Here is a 23,597-nt window from a genome sequence, read left to right on the forward strand (position 1 = left end):
AAACATGGCATAAATTAATAACATCAAGGGACCTGTGGATGTGATATAATTGAAACTGTTGGGACTTGTTGTTCTTTTCCAGCTCAAAACCAAATGGGCATCATTACCATCACATTGGATAATAAATCTAATTTGCTCGTTGCACTTTTTTGTTTCAGCTTCATAAAGCTAGATTCCATAAAACTGTGTCAGTTCAATCTAAGGTATTAAAAGCTGGCTATTTCATTTCTGAAAGGCATTCAAAAGTTAGTCTGTGCCTTCAAAAAGTAAGAGGGGAGGCCTATTGTATTAAGCAGAATCAGAAAAGGGGAGGGGGGAGATTCGAGTGTAATGGATTAAAGCATGTGGAAGGGTCATAAATGAAGCCAGCACAGGTGTTAAATGGTGCCAACATTTCTTTGGGTTTCTTTCTGAATTCTACAGCTGCAAAAGCTTCTAGTTGACAGGTAATGAATAGCATGCCCAAGGCTATTCAATGAGCTTCATGGCCAGACAAGATTTGATGTCTGGAACCCAATATCCTATCTGCTTTACCATTTATGGGCTCAAAGAGATAACTGAATAAAGTTCCTCTGATCTTTTCCCCTCCTGTGGCATCATCTTCACTTAGTCATTATGCTCAACATTTTGAGATTTAGGCAAATTATACACTGCTGCTCTGCTCTGCAGCAAGGGAACATTTCCTTCACAGCAGAGATTTTCTTGTAGACATGCTCTGTATTATGGAGCAGCAGAACCCAGAAAGCCCCTTGGTTAGTGAGCATGGGGAACTCCTCTATTTCTCATGATTTTGGGGTTTCTGCTTCTTCTGGTCCCCCCTTACATACACACTCCTCGCTCCAAGCTCTGTGAGGAAAGGACAGAGGACCCTTCCACACATGCAAAATATGCACTTTCAATCCTCTTTCAATGTACTTCCAGAGAAACAGCAGCAGCAGCAACAGCAGTGATGCAAAAGCGGGCAGAGCTAAGCAGAGCTTCTGTGCTCTGGCACCAGCAGAGCATGCCAAGCAGCCAATTTCACCCCTGGAGAGAGTGAAGAAAATGATTCCATCGGGGTGCACAAGTAATCTGCCAGTGCTCCTCTAAGGCATGCTGGATCTCCTTACTTTGTTTCAAAAACACAGCAATGTCAATATAACAATAGCGCTATAACAGCAATTTAAAGGACCTTAACAAATGTATTGTCGAAGGCTTTCATGGCCGGATTCGTGGCTGGCATCTTCAGAGGATCTGATAGTATCAGATCCTCTGAAGATCCCAGCCACAGATGCAGCCGAAACATCAGGAGAGAATGCTGCTAGAACACGGCCATACAGCCCAGAAACCACACAGCACCCCAGACCTTAACAAAGCTGGCAATCTTGTGACAACCGGGAGCAACCCAGAAGTGGGGGTCAGGCAAGCCATGCAGCAGACAGTGGGATGCCTCCTCGCATGTAAACAGAGAAACATGAGACCCACACTGTGCAGCAAAGAGCCCCAAGGACAACACTTCATGCACAATGGGCCTCAAAGTCCTTCAGTTAGTCCCCTTTGGTAGCTGTCTAGCTTTCCAATATGGTGATAATATCTTGATACCAATACAGCCTGCCAAAAGCCACGATTCTTTTTTTTTTCCTTTGTCAATTGTAAAAGACAGTAGAAAGTGTGTGTTGCTTGCCAGGGGCACAGATTGAAAAAAATAATGCAGACAGGATGTCAAAACTGATCAGATCTACAGATCATTACCCATTTGTGATGGTCCATGTGGGAACCAATGACACAGCTGTAAACACCATCACAAGCATTAAGGCTGACTATGAAGCTCTCAGGTAGAAGCTGAAAGGAACGAGAAACAGGTAGTGTTATCTTCGATCCTTTCTGTCAGAGGAAGAGAAATGTGATGGGAACAGAAGTTAATGGAGGTGAATCACTGGCTGCACTGGTAGTGCCAGCAGGAGGGATTTGGATTCTGGAACCAAATACGCTGAGTAGCATGTGATGAACTTTATCTGTCAAGGTTGGGGAAGAATGTGTTTGGCAGAAATCTGGAGAGATTCCTCAGGAGTGCTTTAAACTGACACCACAGGAGGAAGGAGACAACCAGCACAGGGATTTCAGTGAAGGAGAGCAAATAGCAGAGGCCCAACTGGGAAGAACCAGATCAAACGGAGCTGAAAGTAAGAAGATTCAGATGGTTGTGTACCAAAACTAAAAGCTTGGGCAATAAGAAGGAAGACCTTGACCTTCTAATGCAGACAGAGGGGTGTGAACAGTGGTGGGATTCAGCCGGTTCGCACCGGTTTGGCAGAACCAGTAGCTAAAGTTTAGCTTGGTTCACCGAACTGGCTGCATCCCTCCGCCCCAGGGAAGGGCAAAGTGAGTGGACTGTTAGAGCCAAAGAGAAGCCTGGAGCCAAGGCACCAAGCTTCTCCGGGGCTTTGAAAGGCCCTCAATTCCCGCCCTGGGGTCTTTCAGACCCCCAGAGAAACCTGGCAGTGATAGAAGCCCAGCCCCTTACAGCAGCCAGGTAAGTGTGAGGAGGGGGAAGGGGGCGGGGGGGGGGAATCTACCGAACTGGTAGATAGATTAATAGAATCTCACCACTGGATATGATTCAGTGAACATTACAGATCCTTGGTGGAATGATCCCCATGACTGGAATGTAGTAGTGGATGGATATGAGATGTTCAGGGGGAGGGAAAGGCAGAAGATGAAGAAGAGTGGTGCTGTTTGTGAGGAGAGAGTTTGCAGGAAATACTGAAGGAGGCATGTGATAGCCCTGTGGAATGTATCTGGGTGAAGGTAAATGAAGAAAGGACAAACAGTATTGTGGCTAGAGCAGGGGTCTACAACCTGCGGCTCTCCAGATGTTCCTGGACTACAATTCCCATCAGCCCCTGCCACCAAGGCCAACTGGCCATGCTGGCAGGGGCTGATGGGAATTGTAGTCCAGGAACATCTGGAGAGCCGCAGGTTGTAGACCTCTGGGCTAGAGTCTGCTGCTTGGCCAGGATAAGGAAGTGGATGCTGCCCTCCTTGAGCAGCTTGTCAGTCTATTCAAGCAATGTGACCTTTTAGTTATGGGTGACCTCAACTTCCCTGATGTATGCTGGGATACATACTCTGCTAAGTCTCACTGACAACTTCCTTTTTTTCAGATTGTGGAGAAAGCTATAAGGATCTTGGCCATACTTGACTTAATATTAACCAAAAGGCAAAAACTGGTAAATGGGGGGAAGGTGGTGGTGACCTTACAGAGGGAGTGACCATGTCTTCCTAGAATTCCTGTGGAGGACCAAAGAACTTTGTGATCACATGGGTATGTGAGTTTTTAGTAGGGCACATTTTAATGAACTTATAGGTATGATGAGAGTCTTCCCATGGGCAAGAATTCTGGAAGGGAAAGGAGCAAGTGAAGGGTGGGCTCTCAGAAGAGCTCTTGCAAGTTCAAGCCATCACTGTTCCAACAAGATGGAATCACAGTAGGGGATCCAATAAGCCAATGTGGGTGAATAAAAAACTCCATGATGAGCTAAGAATGAAAAAGGAAATGTTCAAGAAATGGAGGGAAGGACATACTTCTAAAGAAGATGAAAGTTGCCAGGCAGCCATCGGTTCCCAAATATCAAATATTTTTTTCCACATTAATGAAGCAACAGCATATAGTACCTGTTTAGCTCATTTCTGATATTGTTTCCCTGACAACATTCTCCAGAGGTTTCTTCAGCCTTATCCCCTAGAGCAGGATAGGGGAGGGGGAATCTATCTTCAAAAGACTATTGAGGTACTTATTTTTAACATCTTGTGCATTCACGGGCTTACTCAGTTTTGTGTCAGGCTGGAGACAATTAAGAGGTCGTTCTGAGGTTAGGATGATTTCATAGATTAAAACTTTCATTCTATAAGGGAAAAAAATCCCTCTCAAGGAAGGGATAACGTTTAATTTCCATTTGGGATGGGGTGGGGAGTGGTTACTGTTTTTAGAAATGTGTTAAGACCTTTTTATCCCACCAAGCTTTTAGCGGAAGGTGATCATTTTTAATTTGCAGGCTGCCATTTTTTAATAATTGAATTATTAGTTTTGCTTAGGGCTCCAGCATTTAGTCAATTGTGATTGATTAGAAAGGTGCCCCCAATTAATTAGTGCAAAGCTCTTTTTGTTTTAGAGATTTTTTTTTGGGAAAAATTACATATTACACACAGTGATTGCCATTTTACAAGAAATATTTCATTTGTTTCTTACACAGAAGAGAAAACTTCTGCGAAGACTGTGCCTAGTATTGGCAACCTTCACTGGCTCACATGCAAAACATACCTGGAATCTCCTCAGAAACGTAGTAATGGCGGTGCCTGACAGAAAGTGCATGTGTAGCTGGGATCAACCCAAGTACATTATGCGAAAAAAGGAAGACATGTAGTGGTCTGCATTCCAAAGGGTCAGAAGAACATCTGAGGGCCAGAGACTGAATCATGATATCCAGGAGAAACAACTGGTATATCAGGAAGGAAAAAAGGACTGTGCTCAATCTGGATCATATATCTGCGATATCTGGATCATATATCTGAGGCCGTTTCTGAACAGCCAATTATTGACAACGATGCAGCAAAGGAGCGTTCACATGGGAAGGCGCCCTGTGGATAGGTAGCACATCAGCTGAATCACAGCAATCCACACAGCTGTGCTTTGCAAACGGCACTCTTTTTTTTCCAGGGTAGACATTATGGGTGTTTGGTGCCAGGATTGGCCAGTGTGGGCCACCATTGTGGGGGGCAGGCTCTGCAGCACCATTTCCTGGCAGGCGCTTTGAACAATGCCGGCTGCAGAGCACTGTTGTTGAAAAGACTCACTCATTGACCAATTTTCAAATACACCGTTGTGGGGCCACTGCAGCGTTGCTGAATCACTGCAGTGTCATTTCTGCAGCGGTGGCCATGCGAACTACCCGCCCATAATGCTGTTTTTACTATCATTTTACAGGCTTTTTTGGTGGAAATAGCTGTAGATATCATGACTGATCCTCTGCATCATGTGCTCTGCAACATGATGCTTAAAACTGGAATGGAGGTTAAAGCTTGGTTAGGTGCCAGATTCCCTTCTTGCCTACCTCTGGCTAATTAGCTGCCAAACACTGTATGTTCAAGAAGGAAGAAGAGCATTTGGGTTTATACCCTGCTTTTCTCAACCGTAAGCAATCTCAAAGCAGTTTACAAACTCCTTCGCTTCCTCTCCCCACAATAGACACCTTGTGAGGTAGGTAGGCCTGACAGAGAACTGAAGAACTGTGACTAGCTAGAGCAGGGGTAGGGAACCTGCGGCTCTCCAGATGTTCAGGAACTACAATTCCCATCAGCCTCTGTCAGCATGGCCAATTGGCCATGCTGGTAGGGGCTGATGGGAATTGTAGTTCCTGAACATCTGGAGAGCCGCAGGTTCCCTACCCCTGAGCTAGAGGTCACTGAGCAGGTTTTGTGTGTAGGAGAAGATAATCAAATCCAGTTCACCAGGAAAGACTCCTCCGCTCAGGTGCACGAGTGAGGAATCAAACCCTATTCTCCAGGTTACAGTCCACCTGCTTTTAACCACTACAACATGCTGGTAATTAAGTTCTCTAACTTGGATACACATGTTAGCCAGAGAAGAATTGGGGCTTGACTGAATGATAATATTTGCAATCCTAAGGACAGTTTCTTGGAAATAAATACCACTGAATAACATGTGAAGGGAAGTAATATCCTCTTCCTGTGTGCATCCGCCTGTCCCACTATGTACAGCTCTCCCAGGAAACAACTTTCCCAGCCAAGACCAGCTTTTTGATGGGGACTTAGGAATCAGGAGTTGGACACCTTTGTTCCCTAGGTGGGACTATTAGTGGGACAGAAACTCAAGAAAGATCTCCAATCACTGCACCCAAAGATCACTGGATCCATTCCGCAGTTTGTCCGATGAGCTAAAATGATTGTTGAGCAATTAGAATTTTGATGCAAGGTTCAATTTATATTCAGGGGGTTGACTGGAGCCATCGAATGGTGAAGGAATACTCTTCATACTGTAATCTGTAAGCCATTTTGAGTGGATGGAGGAAATAGGACTTGCTTGTTTAAATAAATAAATCAGCTTCATTCAATACTGGCATCTAATGCCAATATTTAATGGAGTAATTTCTTGATGCCAATACATTTCATTTGTTCGTAAAGTGGAAAAGCTTCCATGAGCTTAGAGGGAAACACAATTGTTTTTATTTGTTTATGTACGGCACGAATGAATACAGATTTAAAGCCTAGTGGGAAAATTTATCATCATATATGACAACTGTAATTATGTATGCAATTCATGCATCTAAGTCACAAAATGGGCTCTAAATGCAATACAATACTGTTTAAAATTTAGATAAATGGAGGGAGAAACAAAGATGTTCCTTGTTCAGAGCAACATTTGATACAGGGCTGACCATGTTTCATATCATATTTACCTCTTTGGGAAGGATATTTCCAGATTTGGAAATGCACACTACAAATTATGAACTGGATCTACTTCTATTATGTGAGGGTCACTCAGAAAAAAATGCTGTTCATCTGAAACAGTTATGTGGCACATCTATCCAAATGTGGAAAAAAAATAGTTCAAACATTTTTTTTCCTGTTACAAAGAACATACCACATTATATACTCGGGGATGCAAGGTCTGCCTTGACCGTGAGGTCCAAGTATCCAAACCCTGCTCACCCTTCCTTGACACAGCTCCCGAGTCAAACAGCTGCAACTGCACAGCTTGAACAAACAAACACATTTCCATCTACTGCAGTTTTTAACCCTTTCATTCAATGACCCATTCCACTGAAGTAGGAACAAAAAGGGTAAGTTTGAGCACTGATTTCATTCTGAAGGTCAAAGACGTCTCTAAGCAATTGTGTCATCTACAGCGCTCCTCACCAAAGACAGCTGCTGCAGTCTCATGCCTGCCAAAGAAATACAAACCTGGTTCTGGTGGGTTTTCTGGGCTGTTAGCATAACTGAAGTATGCATGCTGCCGGGTCCAGTAATCTGCACACGCCACTGGGTGGAGACTGCAGATGCGTTTACCAACCAAGCTTACCAATAGTGATATTCTAGGAATTATAAATGCCAGTATGATGTACACATGTTGTTAGACTGAGTAACAAAGCAAGGATGCTGGCATTCTCTCCACCAAGTACCAGCCTTTGAAACTGCACTAATAGCTAGAATACACTTCAATATAGACAGATCCCAGCCTTCCTTGCTGTGCAGAACAGATGTGTGATACAGCTGGCTTCTGTATCAGTTGAAAAACAAAAACAAATGGAAAAGCAAAATCACAAATGGATGCTAGAAATCTTTTCTATTAAAAACTTTAAACTGAACAAAAAATTTAATCCAGTGGGAGGTGGGGGAGAAGAGTCCCCCAAGTAAGAAATGCAACTTAAAAATAACCTTGGGTGTGCACAGAGCAGGACACCAGCTGTAAAGCGGGGGGTGGGTGGAATCCTACACTTTGTTAAGTATTTTCCTTTGGCAATACAGGAATAGAAGAGCAGAACAATACTAGGGGGAAAATAAAGGATAGCTGGGAAAATGAAGTGTTGGGTTCAAGCAGTTTGTGGTGGGTGGTGAAAAAAATGAGGCATCCTCTTTGATCATCCAGAATAGCTACTCTGTGAATCATGGGACCTGCATATAAAAAAGCCTTGTGGGTGGGTCACTGCCATATGAAGGGGGATTTGGTGAGGTTATGTGAAGAAGCTGGCAGGATCTAACTCATAATTTTACTAAGCTGAACCTTTACACTTATGTCAGTTTCCCTGTTCATTGTAAGTGGGAGTAAAAATGACCCTCACAACATCTGTATACACTACGATATATATTAAAAATTGCAAGTGTCTGTACATGAAACACTTCAGCCTTGTTAAGGATACAGAATGGTTTATTCTTTTATTCATATATTTTATCCTGCCCACCTTTTCCAAGGAAAAGAATAGCAGACATGACTCTCTTTCCCCTGATATATCCTCATAGCGACAGTGTGAGGTAAATTAAAGTCATCCCAAGGTCATACAGAGAACTCAAGTGGGGATTTGAACCTGAATATCCCATGTATACATGGGGTGTACTGTTATAGAATGATCCCCCTCCATTTTTCAGGACCAATTCAGCTACCTGCTTCTGACTGATCCATTTCTGTTTCAAAGGGATCACCTTCAGGTATAGGAAGTACAAACAGGCATTTGTTTGTTTTCTTACATTACTAGGGTGAACCTTTTTAGTTTTACTGTTTTCATCACTGATGTTCTCTACCTGTATCTTTTCTTCCATTTTGCAAGTTTTGTTTCATTTAATGCACAACTGACAAAAATGTTAACATTTTTTATGTTTAATGGAGGGGGATATTGCCTGGGGAAATGGCAAATGGCACAAAATTCAAGACATACAGGCTTCATTCCCACAAAGGAAAACCAACATTGAAATTGGGGAGAGGGGTTGCCCAATTTGGAAGTGTCCCTGTTTGGAACAGACGGTTCTTCATGTAGCCTGCTTTTTGTGTATCATTCAAAACAATTATACTTCCACACACTTCTCACATGAGCCGTTGCAGAATAATCTAGCTGCAACTCAACACATTGAGAAAAGGCGTTTGGGCAATTTACTGGTGAAGGAGCGTGTTGCAAAAGTATTATATGGAACAGAGGAACACAGATTGAATATATGGTACACCTGACTTACAGGCACTGTACCATAACTGTTATTTTCAGCCCAGTATAGTAGAAAGCACTGTTTGGTTTTGTCTTCATGAGCAGAAGTATAAATATTCTGAAGTGGCAGTATGGACTCACTCTGGGTGGCATAGGCCAGGCTATCTCAGTCTCCTCAAATCTAAAAAGCTAAGCAGGGGTAGTCTTTGGATGGGGCCTCTGTTAGTCTTGATAGTCATATTTTAAAATACAGCCATGTTGACAGATCTCCTTCTGCAACCTCTTTCTGATGCATGTGTAGACTATGCCTCAGCCAATGGAGAACTAGATTCAATCAGGAGTGGACTGGCCATTAAGGAAAAGTTCCAGCAGGCCAATATCTGGGCAGAGGGTATCCTCCCTTTTGGACCTTTGCAGGGTAATGTTTTTCCTCCCATGTGGAGGAGTGTGGAATCAAACCTGGTTCTTCAGATCAGAGTCCACTACTCTTAAACACTACACCACACTGGCTCTCTTTGGAATGGAAATCTATTGTATTCCCTTGAAGTTCATCTGTGTGTGTGTGTGTGTGTGTGTGTGTGTGTGTGTGTGTGTGTGTGTGTGTGAGAGAGAGAGAGAGAGAGAGAGAGAGAGAGAGAGAGAGTTAGTGTGTGTGTGTGTGTGTGTGTGTGTGTGTGTGTGTGTGTGTGTGTGTGTGTGTGTGTGTAAAACAAATATAGGAAATTACTTGGTACGAACCCCGCAATCAATTAGAGGAAGAACCAATGTGTTATAAATGAAAGCCAACATTGTTCCCTTATACCTCAAGCAATTCCAATTTGCAGTGGTTGCCCAGCCCTTTAAATCATTGTGAAAATTATAAGCATCACCCTTTGTCATCCAGCCCAGCCTCAAAGAATATGGAATTTTGCCTCTGGTACCACTATGCTAATAAGCTTTCTGCACTGCTGGGTGGTTTAGCAGCAGACAGACTAATGCTGGCAGAGGATGAATAATTGCTTGGTATGTACTAAACATAACAGAGCCGCACCAAACTTCATCATTTGTCAGCTTTATTTGTTTAAATGAGAAAAATGCTGACAGCAGTTATTGCTGTAATCTTTTTATTTATCAGACAAGGAAACTTTAGTTACTCTTAGCAGGTCTCATCCCACTGGGAAAACAGAAGTTGAAGTACTTTAGAGCCAATTTGAGAAATGCTCTTAAAAGCATTCCAGTGGGGAGGGGGGAAACCTCTTTCAATTTCTCTAAATATATTTAAACACTCAACTAATGTATCTATATTATATAAGCACTCAGAACTGAGAGAGATTAGCAGTCAATAGGCCTAGAGGGGAGTAGCTTTGCTTTAAAATGCACAGTGATAGCCTCAAACTTGTTCAGCCAACAAACAAAGCAGGCTACTATTCACTGCTTTGAATCATAGGAGCAAACAGTCATAAAGACATCTCCCCTCCCCCACCCCCAGGCTTGACTTAGTATCCAGTGGAAGTCAGGGGGTGAGGACATAATGGGGAGGGGAGTGTTATGGCAACACAATGATGTCACTTTCAAGATAAACTTAGAATTACCTGAATCTCTATAATAAGATCATAATGCTTGCAGTGATTCCTAGAGAGAACTGATGTCACTTCCAGTTTTTCCCTGGAAATGATGTCATATTGCTAGGCTGACAGCCACTTGTTCTGTTTATTGAGAAATGGGAGCTGCAGAAGCTTGCCAGTCCTCTCACCGCTTATATACCACAGGATCATTTACACAGAACATGCTAAAACAAGGATTGTGTTCTGTAGATATGAGCAGATTCCTCTGTGTCCATTTGGATTGGGAATCATTCTCTGTACACTCCTGCTGTTTCACTCTGATGACCTTCCATCCAATTTCTGGAAACATCGAGAAGGAGAATCCCAGTAGTAAAGAAATAAGTATCTTCCCTTAGCCCAGTGCAAGACTGCCAGAAAGAGAAGTCAGAGATACAACATTCAGTAGTCCCAGGTCACCTTGAGGGCTTGCAGTCATGCAGGATCCAGCTAATGCATTTCAATTTAGTTTACGTTTAATATAAATAGCATGGGCTGGAGATAATCTGGATCAGGATATTCTGGCTTCCTTCATTTTTTTATACTGGATCATTCTGAAACTGGTAGCCAATTCTGAGACTCCTAGCTTTGTTTTCTAAAAGTTATCCCAGTCACAAATGGACACACACACACACACACACACACACACACACACACACACACACCCTTTCATTATTGCATGGTAACAGCAAGCTTTGTTAAAATATTTGGTTTGGATCAGGTTCATATTGGGGCACCTGGAATCTTTGCCTGGGACCCCCAAGTGGCTTTTGGAAGTCCTAGTCCAGTGCATGCTAAGTCCTGTCTTATATGCCAATAAAGGCTTGTGTTGTGTTGTGTTGTGACAAGCATGCTAAGTCTATAGACACCATTGATTGTTTTCAAAGGGTATCAACCTTTCCACAATGCCATGTAAGAAACACATCCCCATTTTGAAAAACAAAAATAAATTACAAAAAAATTAAGAAATTCATCTTTTGTGTGCCACAAAACTATGGACATGGATGATTTTTCCCTACATACCAAGGACTAATTTTGAATTTCTATTTATTTGTTTCTGAGAGGCAAAAAAGTACAAGTAAACTCCTCAGCAATACAAATATTTTTAAAAATTCACTTTCAAAACTGTCTTTGAGCATTGAGAACATGTTCTACAAAAAACAATGGGCTAATTTTGAAGGGAAATTTATTATTAGCTTCTGTTTCTATGTTTCAGCAGAACACAATTGTCCTCTTCTGCAACTCTGCAACAACAACAACAAAACATTCAAAACTAGCATCTTGGTATGCAAAAATACAGTCCTTGGCCATAAAACAATATAATTGTTTAATGGTTATTATTTGTATGCTGCAACACATTGATGTGATATTCCCAAGATTCCCAAATGCTGGTGGTGTGAAAAAAAGTGCTCATAGGGGTATGTTTAGTAGCCTCAATATTCCCAGAGAGATCAGTTTCCAAACATCAGGGGGAATATTTATCATTTAATTTGTATAGGCTCTACTTTTCTCCTCAATGGATACCCTCACTGACATTTCATGTTCCCCACCAGCCTTCAATGGAGTGGCAAAAGAAAAATGGTGGGAGGGAAAATGGTATCTCCTAAACCTGTATGCAGATTCAGGTCAGTATAGTGGAACTCTACGAATTTTTCCAGTTTGTATGGTTTTTCCCAGGTTTCTGTCCAGAAGTGATGTTGTGGCATCGTGTGATGCATTTTTGAAGTCAATCTCTGGGAATGGTAAAATGGTAACAAGGAAAAAATAATAAACATTCCTTTAAAGTTCAATCCCTTATCTCCTACTAAATCTACTTTTCTCCCAACTGCACATCAGACTGTCCACATAAGCGTTTCATTTTGAAGATAATTCCAAAACTGGGAAAAAACCTTGATAATGAAATCCAACCTAACAAGGATTCAAAATTCTCCTGAGCAAAGAGGGAAGGAGGGAAGGTGGCACAGTTTGATCCAATCAGATTGTGGAAGATAAGCAGGGTTGGTCCTTGGAAGGAAGTTCACCAAGGAAGACTCTGTAGAGCAAGGCAATGACAAACCACCTCTGATTCTCATTAGCCTCAAAGGCCCCTCAAAGGGTAAGTAAGTGGTGACTTCAGAACATTTTATACACACACAGTAGAAACAGCAACAGCAATCAACTTGAGAAACCTCTGTGTTTTATGAAGAACTAATCATATGCAAAAACCTATCTGGAAGACCCAAGGCAAAGCTTAGATACAACAAGCAACAAAATGTATGTCTCATTCCTGTTTTCCTTTTGAGCTTAGTATCTCCTGGGCCTTTATGCAAAAAAAAAAAAAACAATAACAACTGGATGCTCTGGAAACGTGCATCTTGTTGAATCTCAATGCTACAAAACTGCTATAAAGTTTTCTCAAAGGATACTGTGGACAAATAAAATAAGGAACAAACACAAGTCCCATAGATATCCAACCTCCTGAACAGCTCTGATGTGCTCTTTTGCAAGACTGTTGCAAATTTTATACTGGAAATTAGTAATTTTAACTGTGTTTTTTAATCTTGTTTTACTTTGAAATTTTGTCCTGTTTTGTATGCCAATAAAGACTTGTTGTTGTTGAGTGCAAACACAAGTCCCATCAAAGTGTACCACCAGCAAAGGATTGCTGTGCTGTAATAATATTACTGCAGACATAGTGTCAGATCCTGTAGAGCAGCAGTGTCATACATGAGGCCCAGGGGGTGAATCTGGCTCCTTGAGGGAGCTTATCAGGCCTCGACTCTCCATGTCAGATTGGGAGTACGGAGCTGCCTCAGCTGGCTCGCAGGCCTGATAAGGCCTCTCTAGGCTGCCACTCCATCCCACTCATCAGTCTAGCCCTCCTACTCATGCTGTTCTGGAGCCAGCTAAGGCAGCCACACCTTGCCCCTGGGCCCAGCCAGACCAAGTTACATTAATGTCATATCCAGCCCTCATAACAAATGAGTTCAAAACCCCTGCTACAGAGAATTTCCATGAAAGGGAGGGGGATGACTTTCACTGTTTCCCCATCCTGCTACAGCCCTCTGACTCCCCTTATGCTGTCTTCTTTCTCCAGGAGTAGCATTTCATTGGGCATTTGAGGTTCAGTGGGAGGGAGGAGGCAGAAAAATGGTACTCCAGGGACAGAATGTTCTTCCATCCATGAAAATGCTCTGTAGGATACGTTTCAACACTCATTTTTATCCTAATACTTCCCCTTCCCCATTTTCTTTTTTAATTGAACATTCACCTTAAAGATAAAATCTGGGGAACACAAATGCTTACTTGTTTCTTTCTGATTTCTAGTTGTTCACAGAAAGGGTACTATACTCCATTACCCCCACCCCCTTTAACTAGAACATCTACCTGCAATGCCTACCTGCTCTTGCCTCTGTTTGATGATATATTACTGTCTATGTTATCTAGCGAAAGTGAATTGCCAGAACAACAATAAACTACATGTACGCTTTGTAAAGTATCTCTACAAAGTGAATGGACCAAGATGACCCAAGAAACTGCATCAACGCACAGCGGAAAGCGATATTTATTACTGTGAAACAAGCTGCAAGGAAATTAAGTCAGCAGGTCAATGTTATAAAAAAAAGGAAGCCATTGGCTTCAGGGAGTGATTTCTGCCATTGTTGTTCTTGTTAGATGGCATGGAGGGCTAATTTAAATGACAGAGCTATCCTAGTAAGCATCTGGGTTACATGAAGCTCTGCAGAGTTTGGCATCCCAAAAAGCAACAGTGTGATTGCTTTGCTCCAATCACATTCAGCACAAAAAGCATCAGCCTGTATTTTCTGTGCTATTGCAAAGTTGTTTGAAAAGGCACCAAAGGTGTAATCTGAGCTACAACCTGGGTCTGAGCCAAAAAAAATAGTACAGCTGTTTCACTTCACATCAAACTGACACAGATTTGCTCATCTCAATTTCTTGGCAATTCAGTTCAAGCATGTGAAGTTACTTCTTTTAAAACATCAGTTCTGTACCACTGGGGAGTGGCTGTGGCTCAGTGGAAAGAAATTTGATTTGAATGCAGAAGGTCCCAGGTTCAAATCTTGAGATCTCTAGTTAAAAGGGTCAGGTAAAAAGTGACCCAAATATCTCAACCTGGGATTCTTAAGAGATGCTGGTCAGAGTAGACAAGATTGAGCTCAACACATGAAGGGTTTGACTCTGTATAAAGCATCTTCCTGAGTTCATAACTGGGAATGAATCCATGTAAAAATTATTTCACATAATTTATGAGTCTGCTGGACTTGTGCATGTGCCAGGGTCATTAATGGTAATGGTGGGTCATGTTCATGGGAAATCATCATCATCATCATCATCATCATCATCTTCTTCTTCTTCTTCTTCTTCTTCTTCTTCTTCTTCTTCTTCTTCTTCTTCTTCTTCTTCTTCAGTGGGGAAAATCTCTTTTCCCTTGAGTAATTTTCTGTTCCTGCTGCTACAGTAATTCACCAGCTACCAAGAAGGGCTTTTTGTGTTGAATCACTACCACAAAATTCTGTTTATCAATCTGCTTTCCTCCTTTACAATCCCTATCTATTTTCACATGCCCATTAATTTCATAGTTTCAGTAGGGATATTTAGATGACAATACCCAGTGTGGTGTAGTAGTTCAGGTGGAGAACTAGTGCCTGGGAAACCCAGGTTCAATTCCCCGCTGGATCCATCTTCATTTACACCCCAATGGGGACCCAAAGTGGCTTACAGCATTCTTTCCATCTCCATTTCATCTTCACAATGACCTTTGGAGGTATGTTAGACTTAAAGAGTGGGACTGGCCCAAGGCAAACTTTCACAGTGGAGTAGGGATTTGAATCCGGAAATCCTAGACTGACACTACCGTATAACCGCTAAACAGCACAGGCTCTCAGCAATGCCAAGACTACCCATTCTATTTTGCAGCCAAGCAGGGATCAGAACTAGAGTCCTGTGTTCAGATCCCATGTCATCTCTACTATGCTGACTCCTGTTAATCCTAGATACTACATATAGGCTGGGTCATGGAAGAAGGGCCAATATGCTCTTTATGTACTAGAAAATTCGAGACTGGCAAAATTCAATTACTCTTGCCTGCAGACACACGCCAAACCTGCCAGTGTCAAGATAAGGAGGAATGTCCTTATCTTGCCTCTTGTCAAGCAGATTTCTTTGTCCAGTCTATATCTCAATAAAAAATTACAACAGAATATCAAGCTGGAACACCAGAGAGACTACACAGCATCAATTGCTGGAGTAAGTGAATTAATCTGTTCTGAAGCTTAGATGCCTGTAGGCTGCCATGCCTGTACTGGTAATTTCAATGTGGATAATTAAAAAGCAGAACATTATTCTCCTGTTTGTGTATGGGGGAAGCTGATGATTAATTGAAACTAAAATGTCTTTTGTATCTCCATCCTAGCGACAAAATTAAAGAGTATTCTGATTTTTTTTAAAAAAAAGAAGAAGCAGCAGCAGGTGGTGGGATACTGTGACAACTCAACAAATACAAATATCTGTTTCCTTCAATATGTTTATTAATCATTATTACCATCATTGTCAGAAACAGAAATAGATAAATTCAGGACGTTGCACAGTTGTTTTCTATATAGATACCTGGGAATAAAGTCTTGCATGGATTGAAATGCTAGGCTACATAGAAGTATTCAGCACAGAAATTCCTGTAGAAATGACTGCATTTATGTTATTTATTATCTGTATATTCAAATACTTGTTCTGACACAGCCCAAGAGGTCCATAAAACTGTTCTTCATTTTATACCCTCAGCTCTCTTTGCAACATTACCATATTGCAGTAGGCACTGCTGTTATTTTTAGGTACAGTTATTATTCTGTCCATAGTGAAACCCAAATGTCAGTTTAAATTATATATATATTATATATACAAACCCCCAGCTCTATATATATAGAGCTGGGGGTTTGTGTGACAGAGCAAGGCTCAAACTTCGTGCACCACCTGTCAATTGGTTCCATTGGTTCATGTTTCAAAGGGTGTATTCCACTACACATATGTTTTGCATTTTCCTTCCTTTTTTGTCATCAAGCCACAGCTGACCTATGACTACCCCATGTGGTTTTCAAGGCAAGAGATGTCTGGAGATGGTTTGCCACTGCCTGCCTCCATTCCTGGTATTCCTTGAAGGTCTCCCATCCAAATACTAGCCAGGGTAAAGGCTGAGAGTATGTGACTGGCCCAAGGTCACCCATAAAGTTTCCATGGCACATGCGGGGATTCAAACCTGGGTTTCCCAGATCATAGTCCAACACCTTAACCACTACGCCATGCTAGCTCTCTGTAGTTTTCCTAGCTCTTTTCAAAATGACAGCTGGATCTGAGCAGTCTTTGGCACTTGAAATCGTGCCATAAATGTAAATATAAGGTGATGGAACCAAACTAAATTGGCAGATAAGTGGGTTGCAGTGGAAGGGGAATGGCAGGATAGCACCATGCCAGTAACGGAAAATTTACTCTGAGCTTTCAAAGTCATTGCTGCTCAGCAAGAATAATACCAGAAGTGGGGATTTTTTCCTCTGCAGTGCTTACCCCACTCCTACGCAGTGGCAGAGCTATAGAGAGGAAATAAAACAGTTGGAACAGTGCTTAAAACTGTGACTTAAGAAGCCCCCACCCCTGGACTTTTCAGATCTCAGGCTGGTCAGCAACTATTTCTAGGGAGGGGCTCTATTCCTCAGACTTGCTGTGACCTCTAATAACATAGATGCTAAAGAAGCTGCAGTATTATGTGAGGGCATAGTACCTTTGCCACTACTTGCCTTTTAGTCTTTGGCAACATTGCAAGAGGGGGGAGAAGGACCACTGAGGGGGGGGAGGATAACAATCAAACCATGACATTACAGCCTAGAAAACCCACAACTGCCAAACGATTCCAGTTGGGAAAGCCTTCAACAATACATAGACCACTGGTCTCTTTGAAGTCTCAATTTTCTCTTCTATATTGCCTCACATTTTATTGTTTTTGGTTTAATCAGTTTTACAGGAGCCTTTGACCACAAATCTGCTCACCTGGGTGGGCTTGGTGACCCAAGGAGGCTAACCTGTCTTGAACAGTTCTAAAGAGAAGTGGCATATCAATGTTCTTTAAAAATCAACAATCTCTCTGTGGCACTTGAAAAGGAAGGAGTGCCTTCCTTTAATTGTCATGCAATGTGTTCGTTTTGCATTTCAAGCTACAACTTCTGGAGTCTGCATCCAATTCTAAAACTTCTTGGATCTTCCAATTTAGATTTTGGACACAGGTGTTCTATCACCTCTACCCTAATCACATTTCATCCCACCTTTCCTATAAAGGAGCTCAGAACAGTGTATATAGTTCTTGCCCTCATAACGTCCTCACAAAACCCTGGGTTTTTTAAATGAAATTATTATAAAATGGTTAGAAATTATGTAATTGCTACTTGGAGTAGGTGGGGAGAATGTGAATGTCATTGAAAAAGTGTCTAAAACCATTGAGACTAGAACATGAATGTTGAATGGTATGAGTTAACCACGCATGTGCAATTGCTACATTTTGTTTTTGAACTGAAAAAAAAGCCTAACATATGAGGTAGATTAAGTAGGCTGGAGAGTGACTGGTTTCATGTCCAACACCAATTATCCAATAATTACTGCTAACAGTCCCAATTAGATGGTTCTGTCTTAGCACATTCTGCTATTAGTTCAAAATAAATACATCACGCATGCACAAAAATAGACCTTCATTAGCCATACCGGGGTGGGGGTGGATGGAGGTGGGGGTGGGGGGAGGAAGACATTTCCTTCTGAATTGACACAGAAATGTTTTAGGAAGTAAAAGTTATGCATATAAATTATTTTCACAAACTCAAATGCAAAAGAAATAATAATCAGGAACAACACATAGAAAATGTCTTGGGCGGGTAATCTTTTCAGAATGTGTTACATATGAATAGATTATTTTCAACACCTCTTTAGAATATGTGACAATTTCTAATTGCATCTTCTTTCTCCTCGGCTCCAATCGCCATTCTCCATTACATGGGAATTTTTGTTCTGTGAGAGGATATTCCTCCACCTCATTATATCCAAGACACCCAGTTGCCTAGCAATTTGGGAAGTTAAGGTGGAAGGGGAAATTATATCAAAAGAGAGTTGTGAAATTACAAGGCAGCACAACCATTAAATTGGTCTGCAACGTGTATCAAGATGTTCCTAAACAAGATAGGAAATAGAATGGGCTGGAAGTCCGATAAAATCTGCTGATCATTTCTCAACATCTTCCCGATCCCTCACTTTGTAGATATGGCATTATTGCAAAACAGAGTCCTCCCATTTAACTTCATTAGCTGCCAAATGCAGACATGAAAGAGATATGAGGCAAGTCACTGGGGTTGGTGGAGTAAATGTGTAAACTCACCTGAGAGACATGGGGGAGAGAGAGGCTTGTGGAGATTTTCTCCAGCAAAGCTCCAGACAATGATGCAAAAGGTGACACCTGAGATAATTTGAAAATTAATCATGTCTGAACTTGATAGGAAGTTCTTGAATAAAGGACAGGGAACTAATAATGAATGGGTGGAGTCAGCTACTAATTAATTAGTCAGCAAAAAATCAAATACGTTTTAAAATTATCAAATGTGCCTTTCGGAAATAAGTGCAAAATGATTCCAGTTAGATTATTTCCCATTTCAAACAAAGGCACGGTACCTTTAGAATATTTTACTGTTCAAAGTTACCTTATTGTCTTTGAGAAATACCCAAATTTAGTTACCAGAAAGAAAACTGGAGGAAGATAGGAAAATTTTTTGACAGTGGAATTTTATACACTGCTATGACTTCTGGTATAGTATTTTGAGATATATATGCGCATACACACACACACACACACACACACACACACACACACACACATTTCCACCTCCTGTCCTACAAGATAATGGTATGTTTATTTTGTGTGTGTGTGTGTGTGTATGTGTTTATTTGTATTTTTTACAACTACAACAAAACATAAAAGGGACAAAAGCAGAGGTGAGCCATCCACCCGATTCAACTTGTGCAACAAAGGTTTATATTACATAAACAGCATAAACGACATATAACTAATTGACTTTCAGCCCCAACCCTGCTGTCAATCTTATCCATAATTTTTTTTTAAATTGTTTATTTAATCTCAAGCCCAACATAGGGTTCTCTTTTTTCCTAAACCGTTCCTAATATCAACTTGTAATTTGAGGCAATTTGAAACAAAAAGAAAAAAAAAGACAATCTTATTCTCCTAACCTAATTTCCCTTAGTCAAAGATTTTTAACACAAATTACCTCTTCCCTCCCTTATCCCTCTTCTCTTAACCATATATCTAAATTTACAATTCCAATTTTATATCTGGTTTCTTCTTAAAATGTCCACCAAAAATGCACATTCTTTCCTTTTCTGTAAGACTCTTAAAGGAATCTCCCTCATCACAACATCCATGTCTTCTATCTTGATTGTTGATTTCCTATTTCCAAGATTTGATCTGCCATTTCTTTAGAGTAAAAGTAGATCACAATGTCCCTATATAGTCCTTTCACTTTTGGTGGTTTTTTTATGTGATTGTATATACATTTTTAAATCTTTGACACCATTTCTTCTTCTTTGATCTTCAAAAGATTGGCCAGGACATAGGTAATTGTTCAACTCCTCTTTTGCTGGATTTGAATTCTCTGGTACTTCCTAATTCTCAAGGCCTTTTATTTAACTTGGTACTCCAGTTAGAATGGTTTGATCATGTATTTTAGCCTCTGATCGTACGAAGTCCACATCTTGTTTTAAGGTTTTCAGTTCCTCTTTGGCCTTTTCCACCTTCTCTTCCATTTGTGCTATTTTTTGAATTCAACTTTCATTTCTTTAAAACCCTCTATAAGTTTAGAGGTAATCATGAGAATGTTGTTATTAACAGAGTCTTTCAGAGAGTTTATTTCTGCCATAAGATTCAGTATACTGGCAGATATATTCTTAATATTTGCAGCCATCTCCCTTGGGGTCATCTCAAGAGACATAGAGCTCTTTCTAGTAGTTGCTATTGCCTACTATATGTTGCTGTTGCCACCATTTCCCTGAGTTTCAGTAGTTTAATACAGGGATCAAATTCCTCCCTCTCTCTGGTTTCTAACATATTTCAAAGACTGTTTGTTTTCCGGTTTTGTTTTGGCAGCCCGCCAACTGAAAGGAGAATAAGTTTGGAATCTTTTTTTGCCTTAAAACAGCTACCTCACTCTGATGGCTTCTCCTCTGGGAGTATTTTAGTTGGAGATGATGGTGGTACTGCTAACTCCAGCTTCTCAATTCCAGTGGACCACTATGGTAAGTACACAATCCTACCTAGGGAAGATCACGTCAGGAGTACATGCATCTTCTCTGGCTCTCTCCTTCATCTGGAGAGGCTTATGCAGCACTTTTCAGAACAGCATACTTGAGCTTTGGTGCCTGGCAAAACTAGAGCAAAGCCATGCACAGCCACCCAGTGCCATATTCTCATCCAGAAGTCAAGATAATTATATGGTTCTGACCAGCTAACTGACTAGCAAATTGCTGAGTTCCTGCTGGGTTATGCCTGTCATTGCTGAGCACCCTCAGCCTGGCCATCAACATATTCAGGGAGCAAATCTTCACCTTTCTTAACAAAACTAAAACTGAGCAGCATCTCTTCCTCAAAGAAAAGGGACAATTCAACTAGGTTGGAAACCCCTGCTCTGTACACATATATTCAAAAAATGATGGATAACTTAACAGCACAGCTTGACACCACAAGTTTGCTCCATGACCAACATCCATTCTGCCTGCAAAGAACAACTGAAGAGGATTTGAATCCTGGATCCACTAGTTTCAGGAGGGTAGCTCTGAAATGGGACAGCAAGACTTGAATTCACTAGGGCCTTACAGACCATCAAGGCTGCTGAGGTATACGCTGTCGAGAGTTAATATTGTCTTCATCCAATATTGACAAAAGGAGCTTAGACTGTTGAAAGCTTGTACCCCCAAAACTTGTTGATCTTTAAGGTACAACACGATTAAATCTCACTCAGGATCAACTATATGTTCTTGTCCATTTCACATATTCATTTAATCCTTAGTCAACCCCCCCTCCCCACAAAAAACATACTGAGAGCTTCATCCATCCACCCAACGTGAAACATTTTTTCTAGTTCTCTTTGCCCCTCCTATACTTAAGCCACCACAAGTGATGTGTTTGAGAACAGAAAATGCTTTGTGAACACTCAAGCATCCCTCTTTCTCACCTGTACTTTCATCCATGCTTTCTTCTGAGACATGCTCATTCTGGTGGACCCATTCCCCATTGCACTTGAAAAAGATTTGCATGGCTGGCACAGCTCTGCAGCGCAACACAATAGGATTGCTTTTAATTATGTATGCATCATCCGGCTCTTGCATAAAGTGGGGCAGCGTCCCAGGAGCAGATGGGATAGACTCGGGAAGGGTTTCACTATTGTCGTTTCCTGAAAATGCAGAAGAGAGGACAGGTTACATGATGCAGTCTCCCATCAACCCAGACGAATTATCAGAAGTTCTCAGTTCAGGCCAAGTTTTTTATCTAATGCTGTTTGCAATCAATAGGATTCACATGAAGCTGAAAGCTCCACCATGCTAGGCTATTTTGAGTTTTAGTAATATAATATCAATATATAAAGAGAAGGCTATTCAACCCCATGGCCATTTTGCTGGGTGATACTTAAGTAATTGTCGAAGAGAAATGAGTAAATTTCCAACTTTTTTGCCATAATCTTACATAAAGACACTTACAGTGTCATCCTTACATCATTCTAAGCCCATGGACTTCGGCAGACTTAACAAAGGTACACTCTGCTTAGGATGGTCCTGCAAAAGTTACAATCTTCATCCCTTAACAGACTCATTTAATCCCTCTCTCTTTTCCCCCCTTTCCAAAACCCATTAACATCATAAGACCCCTGCCAGATTAGAACAAAGGTTCATCTAATCCAGCAACCTGTTTCCCATGTGGCTAACTGGATGCTTCAGAAACCACATTCATTTTTGGGAATTATGAATATATGAAACTGCTTTATCCCAAATAATACCACTGTTTCGGTCAGTCCCTTGCAGACTGTTCCACTGCTTCTCACACTTTAACAAAGCAAGAAGCCCATTTTGATTACCCCAAGTTTTCCCAATAAACTCCCAAGCCTTTCTCTCTTTCAGCACCACCACATGATGGACAGCATTTTCAAAGCAGCAAACAGTAAGAAATGGCTCCAGGAGGCCCTCTCTCTCCTTGCATCCTCAAAAAATGTTCAGCAATTATTTTCATGAGATGCACTTTATAAAAGCTTAAGAATAGAAAGTTTTGGTGTATGACCATGGCATTCTATGTCAGGTGTCAGAGGGTAGATGATTCTGTAGAGCAGGGCCCCCCCAATGTGGTGCCAATGGGAATCACAGCATCCACTGACACCTTTCCTCACACCGAGTGTTTTTAGAAAGTGGGAGGATCAAGTGAGTTTTTGCCCGGCAGGGCTTCTAAGTGGCCAGTGGAGCTCAGGTTAGCTGTAAAGATTTTTAAAAAGTGGCCTCAGCAGTAGCTGCCACCTGTTTGGTCTTAGAACATTAAGCCAAAAAACATACTCTGAAGTACTGACCAGTAGCATTTATTGAAAACATATTGAAGCACCATACTTGGCAAAGAGCATTCACAGTCCCCTTTATCACCCACTTAGAGCCTCCCTCCCATTTTCCCAAGAGTTTTTTTGAGCCAAGGTGCCTCAAGGTCAGCAGCAGTTAGCAAGAGAGAGCCAGGTGGCTTCCTGCCCCATGAGATAACAGATGTAATTCTTTTTTCATGGGACAGAGGTACTGGGGGAAGTCTAGTTGTCTACAAAACATGTGAAGCCATAAAGAATGCACAGACAGCAGTGGTTACATTTAGCAGGCTGATTACAAATATGTTTCTAGCAGCACTGATTTGTTGTTTTAAGCAGTTACATTGAATTGGGGACACATCTCAATCACATAGATAACATGAGCCACATTCTGTCATCCCTAGCATGAGGTCTACAGTTCAAGGAGGCCTGTTACCTTAGAGCTTTTCCATTTCTTTAGTAGCAGCTGTTTCAAGTCGGGGACCAATTGCCCTAATGTTTAAGAGCCTTGACCACTTCCTGATCCAGTGTAACTTCCTAGCCACTAATTAAAGTATTGCTGTTTTGGTTGCCCACAAGACAACCTCAGAGTCAAGAAGTATTTTTTTCTGCAATGTTATGTAAATTTGAAAGCATGGGGAAAGTTCTAGATATATGGCTTCATGCTAGGGATGCCAGTCTCCAAG

General features: G+C 41.3%; 1 protein-coding gene across 2 annotated transcripts in view; it reads right to left on the reverse strand.

Moving 5' to 3' along the window:
- Positions 1-23,597, reverse strand: part of UNC5D (unc-5 netrin receptor D) — a 387,521-nt gene that overhangs the window by 176,370 nt on the left and 187,554 nt on the right. For both annotated transcript variants that reach the window (XM_048512818.1, XM_048512817.1), the window contains exon 2: positions 21,535-21,753. In XM_048512818.1, coding sequence (XP_048368775.1) covers positions 21,535-21,753 — 219 coding nt within the window. The remainder of the gene's footprint in view (positions 1-21,534; positions 21,754-23,597) is intronic.

Source organism: Sphaerodactylus townsendi, linkage group LG12 (assembly GCF_021028975.2).
Source record: "Sphaerodactylus townsendi isolate TG3544 linkage group LG12, MPM_Stown_v2.3, whole genome shotgun sequence".
NCBI lineage: Eukaryota > Metazoa > Chordata > Lepidosauria > Squamata > Sphaerodactylidae > Sphaerodactylus > Sphaerodactylus townsendi.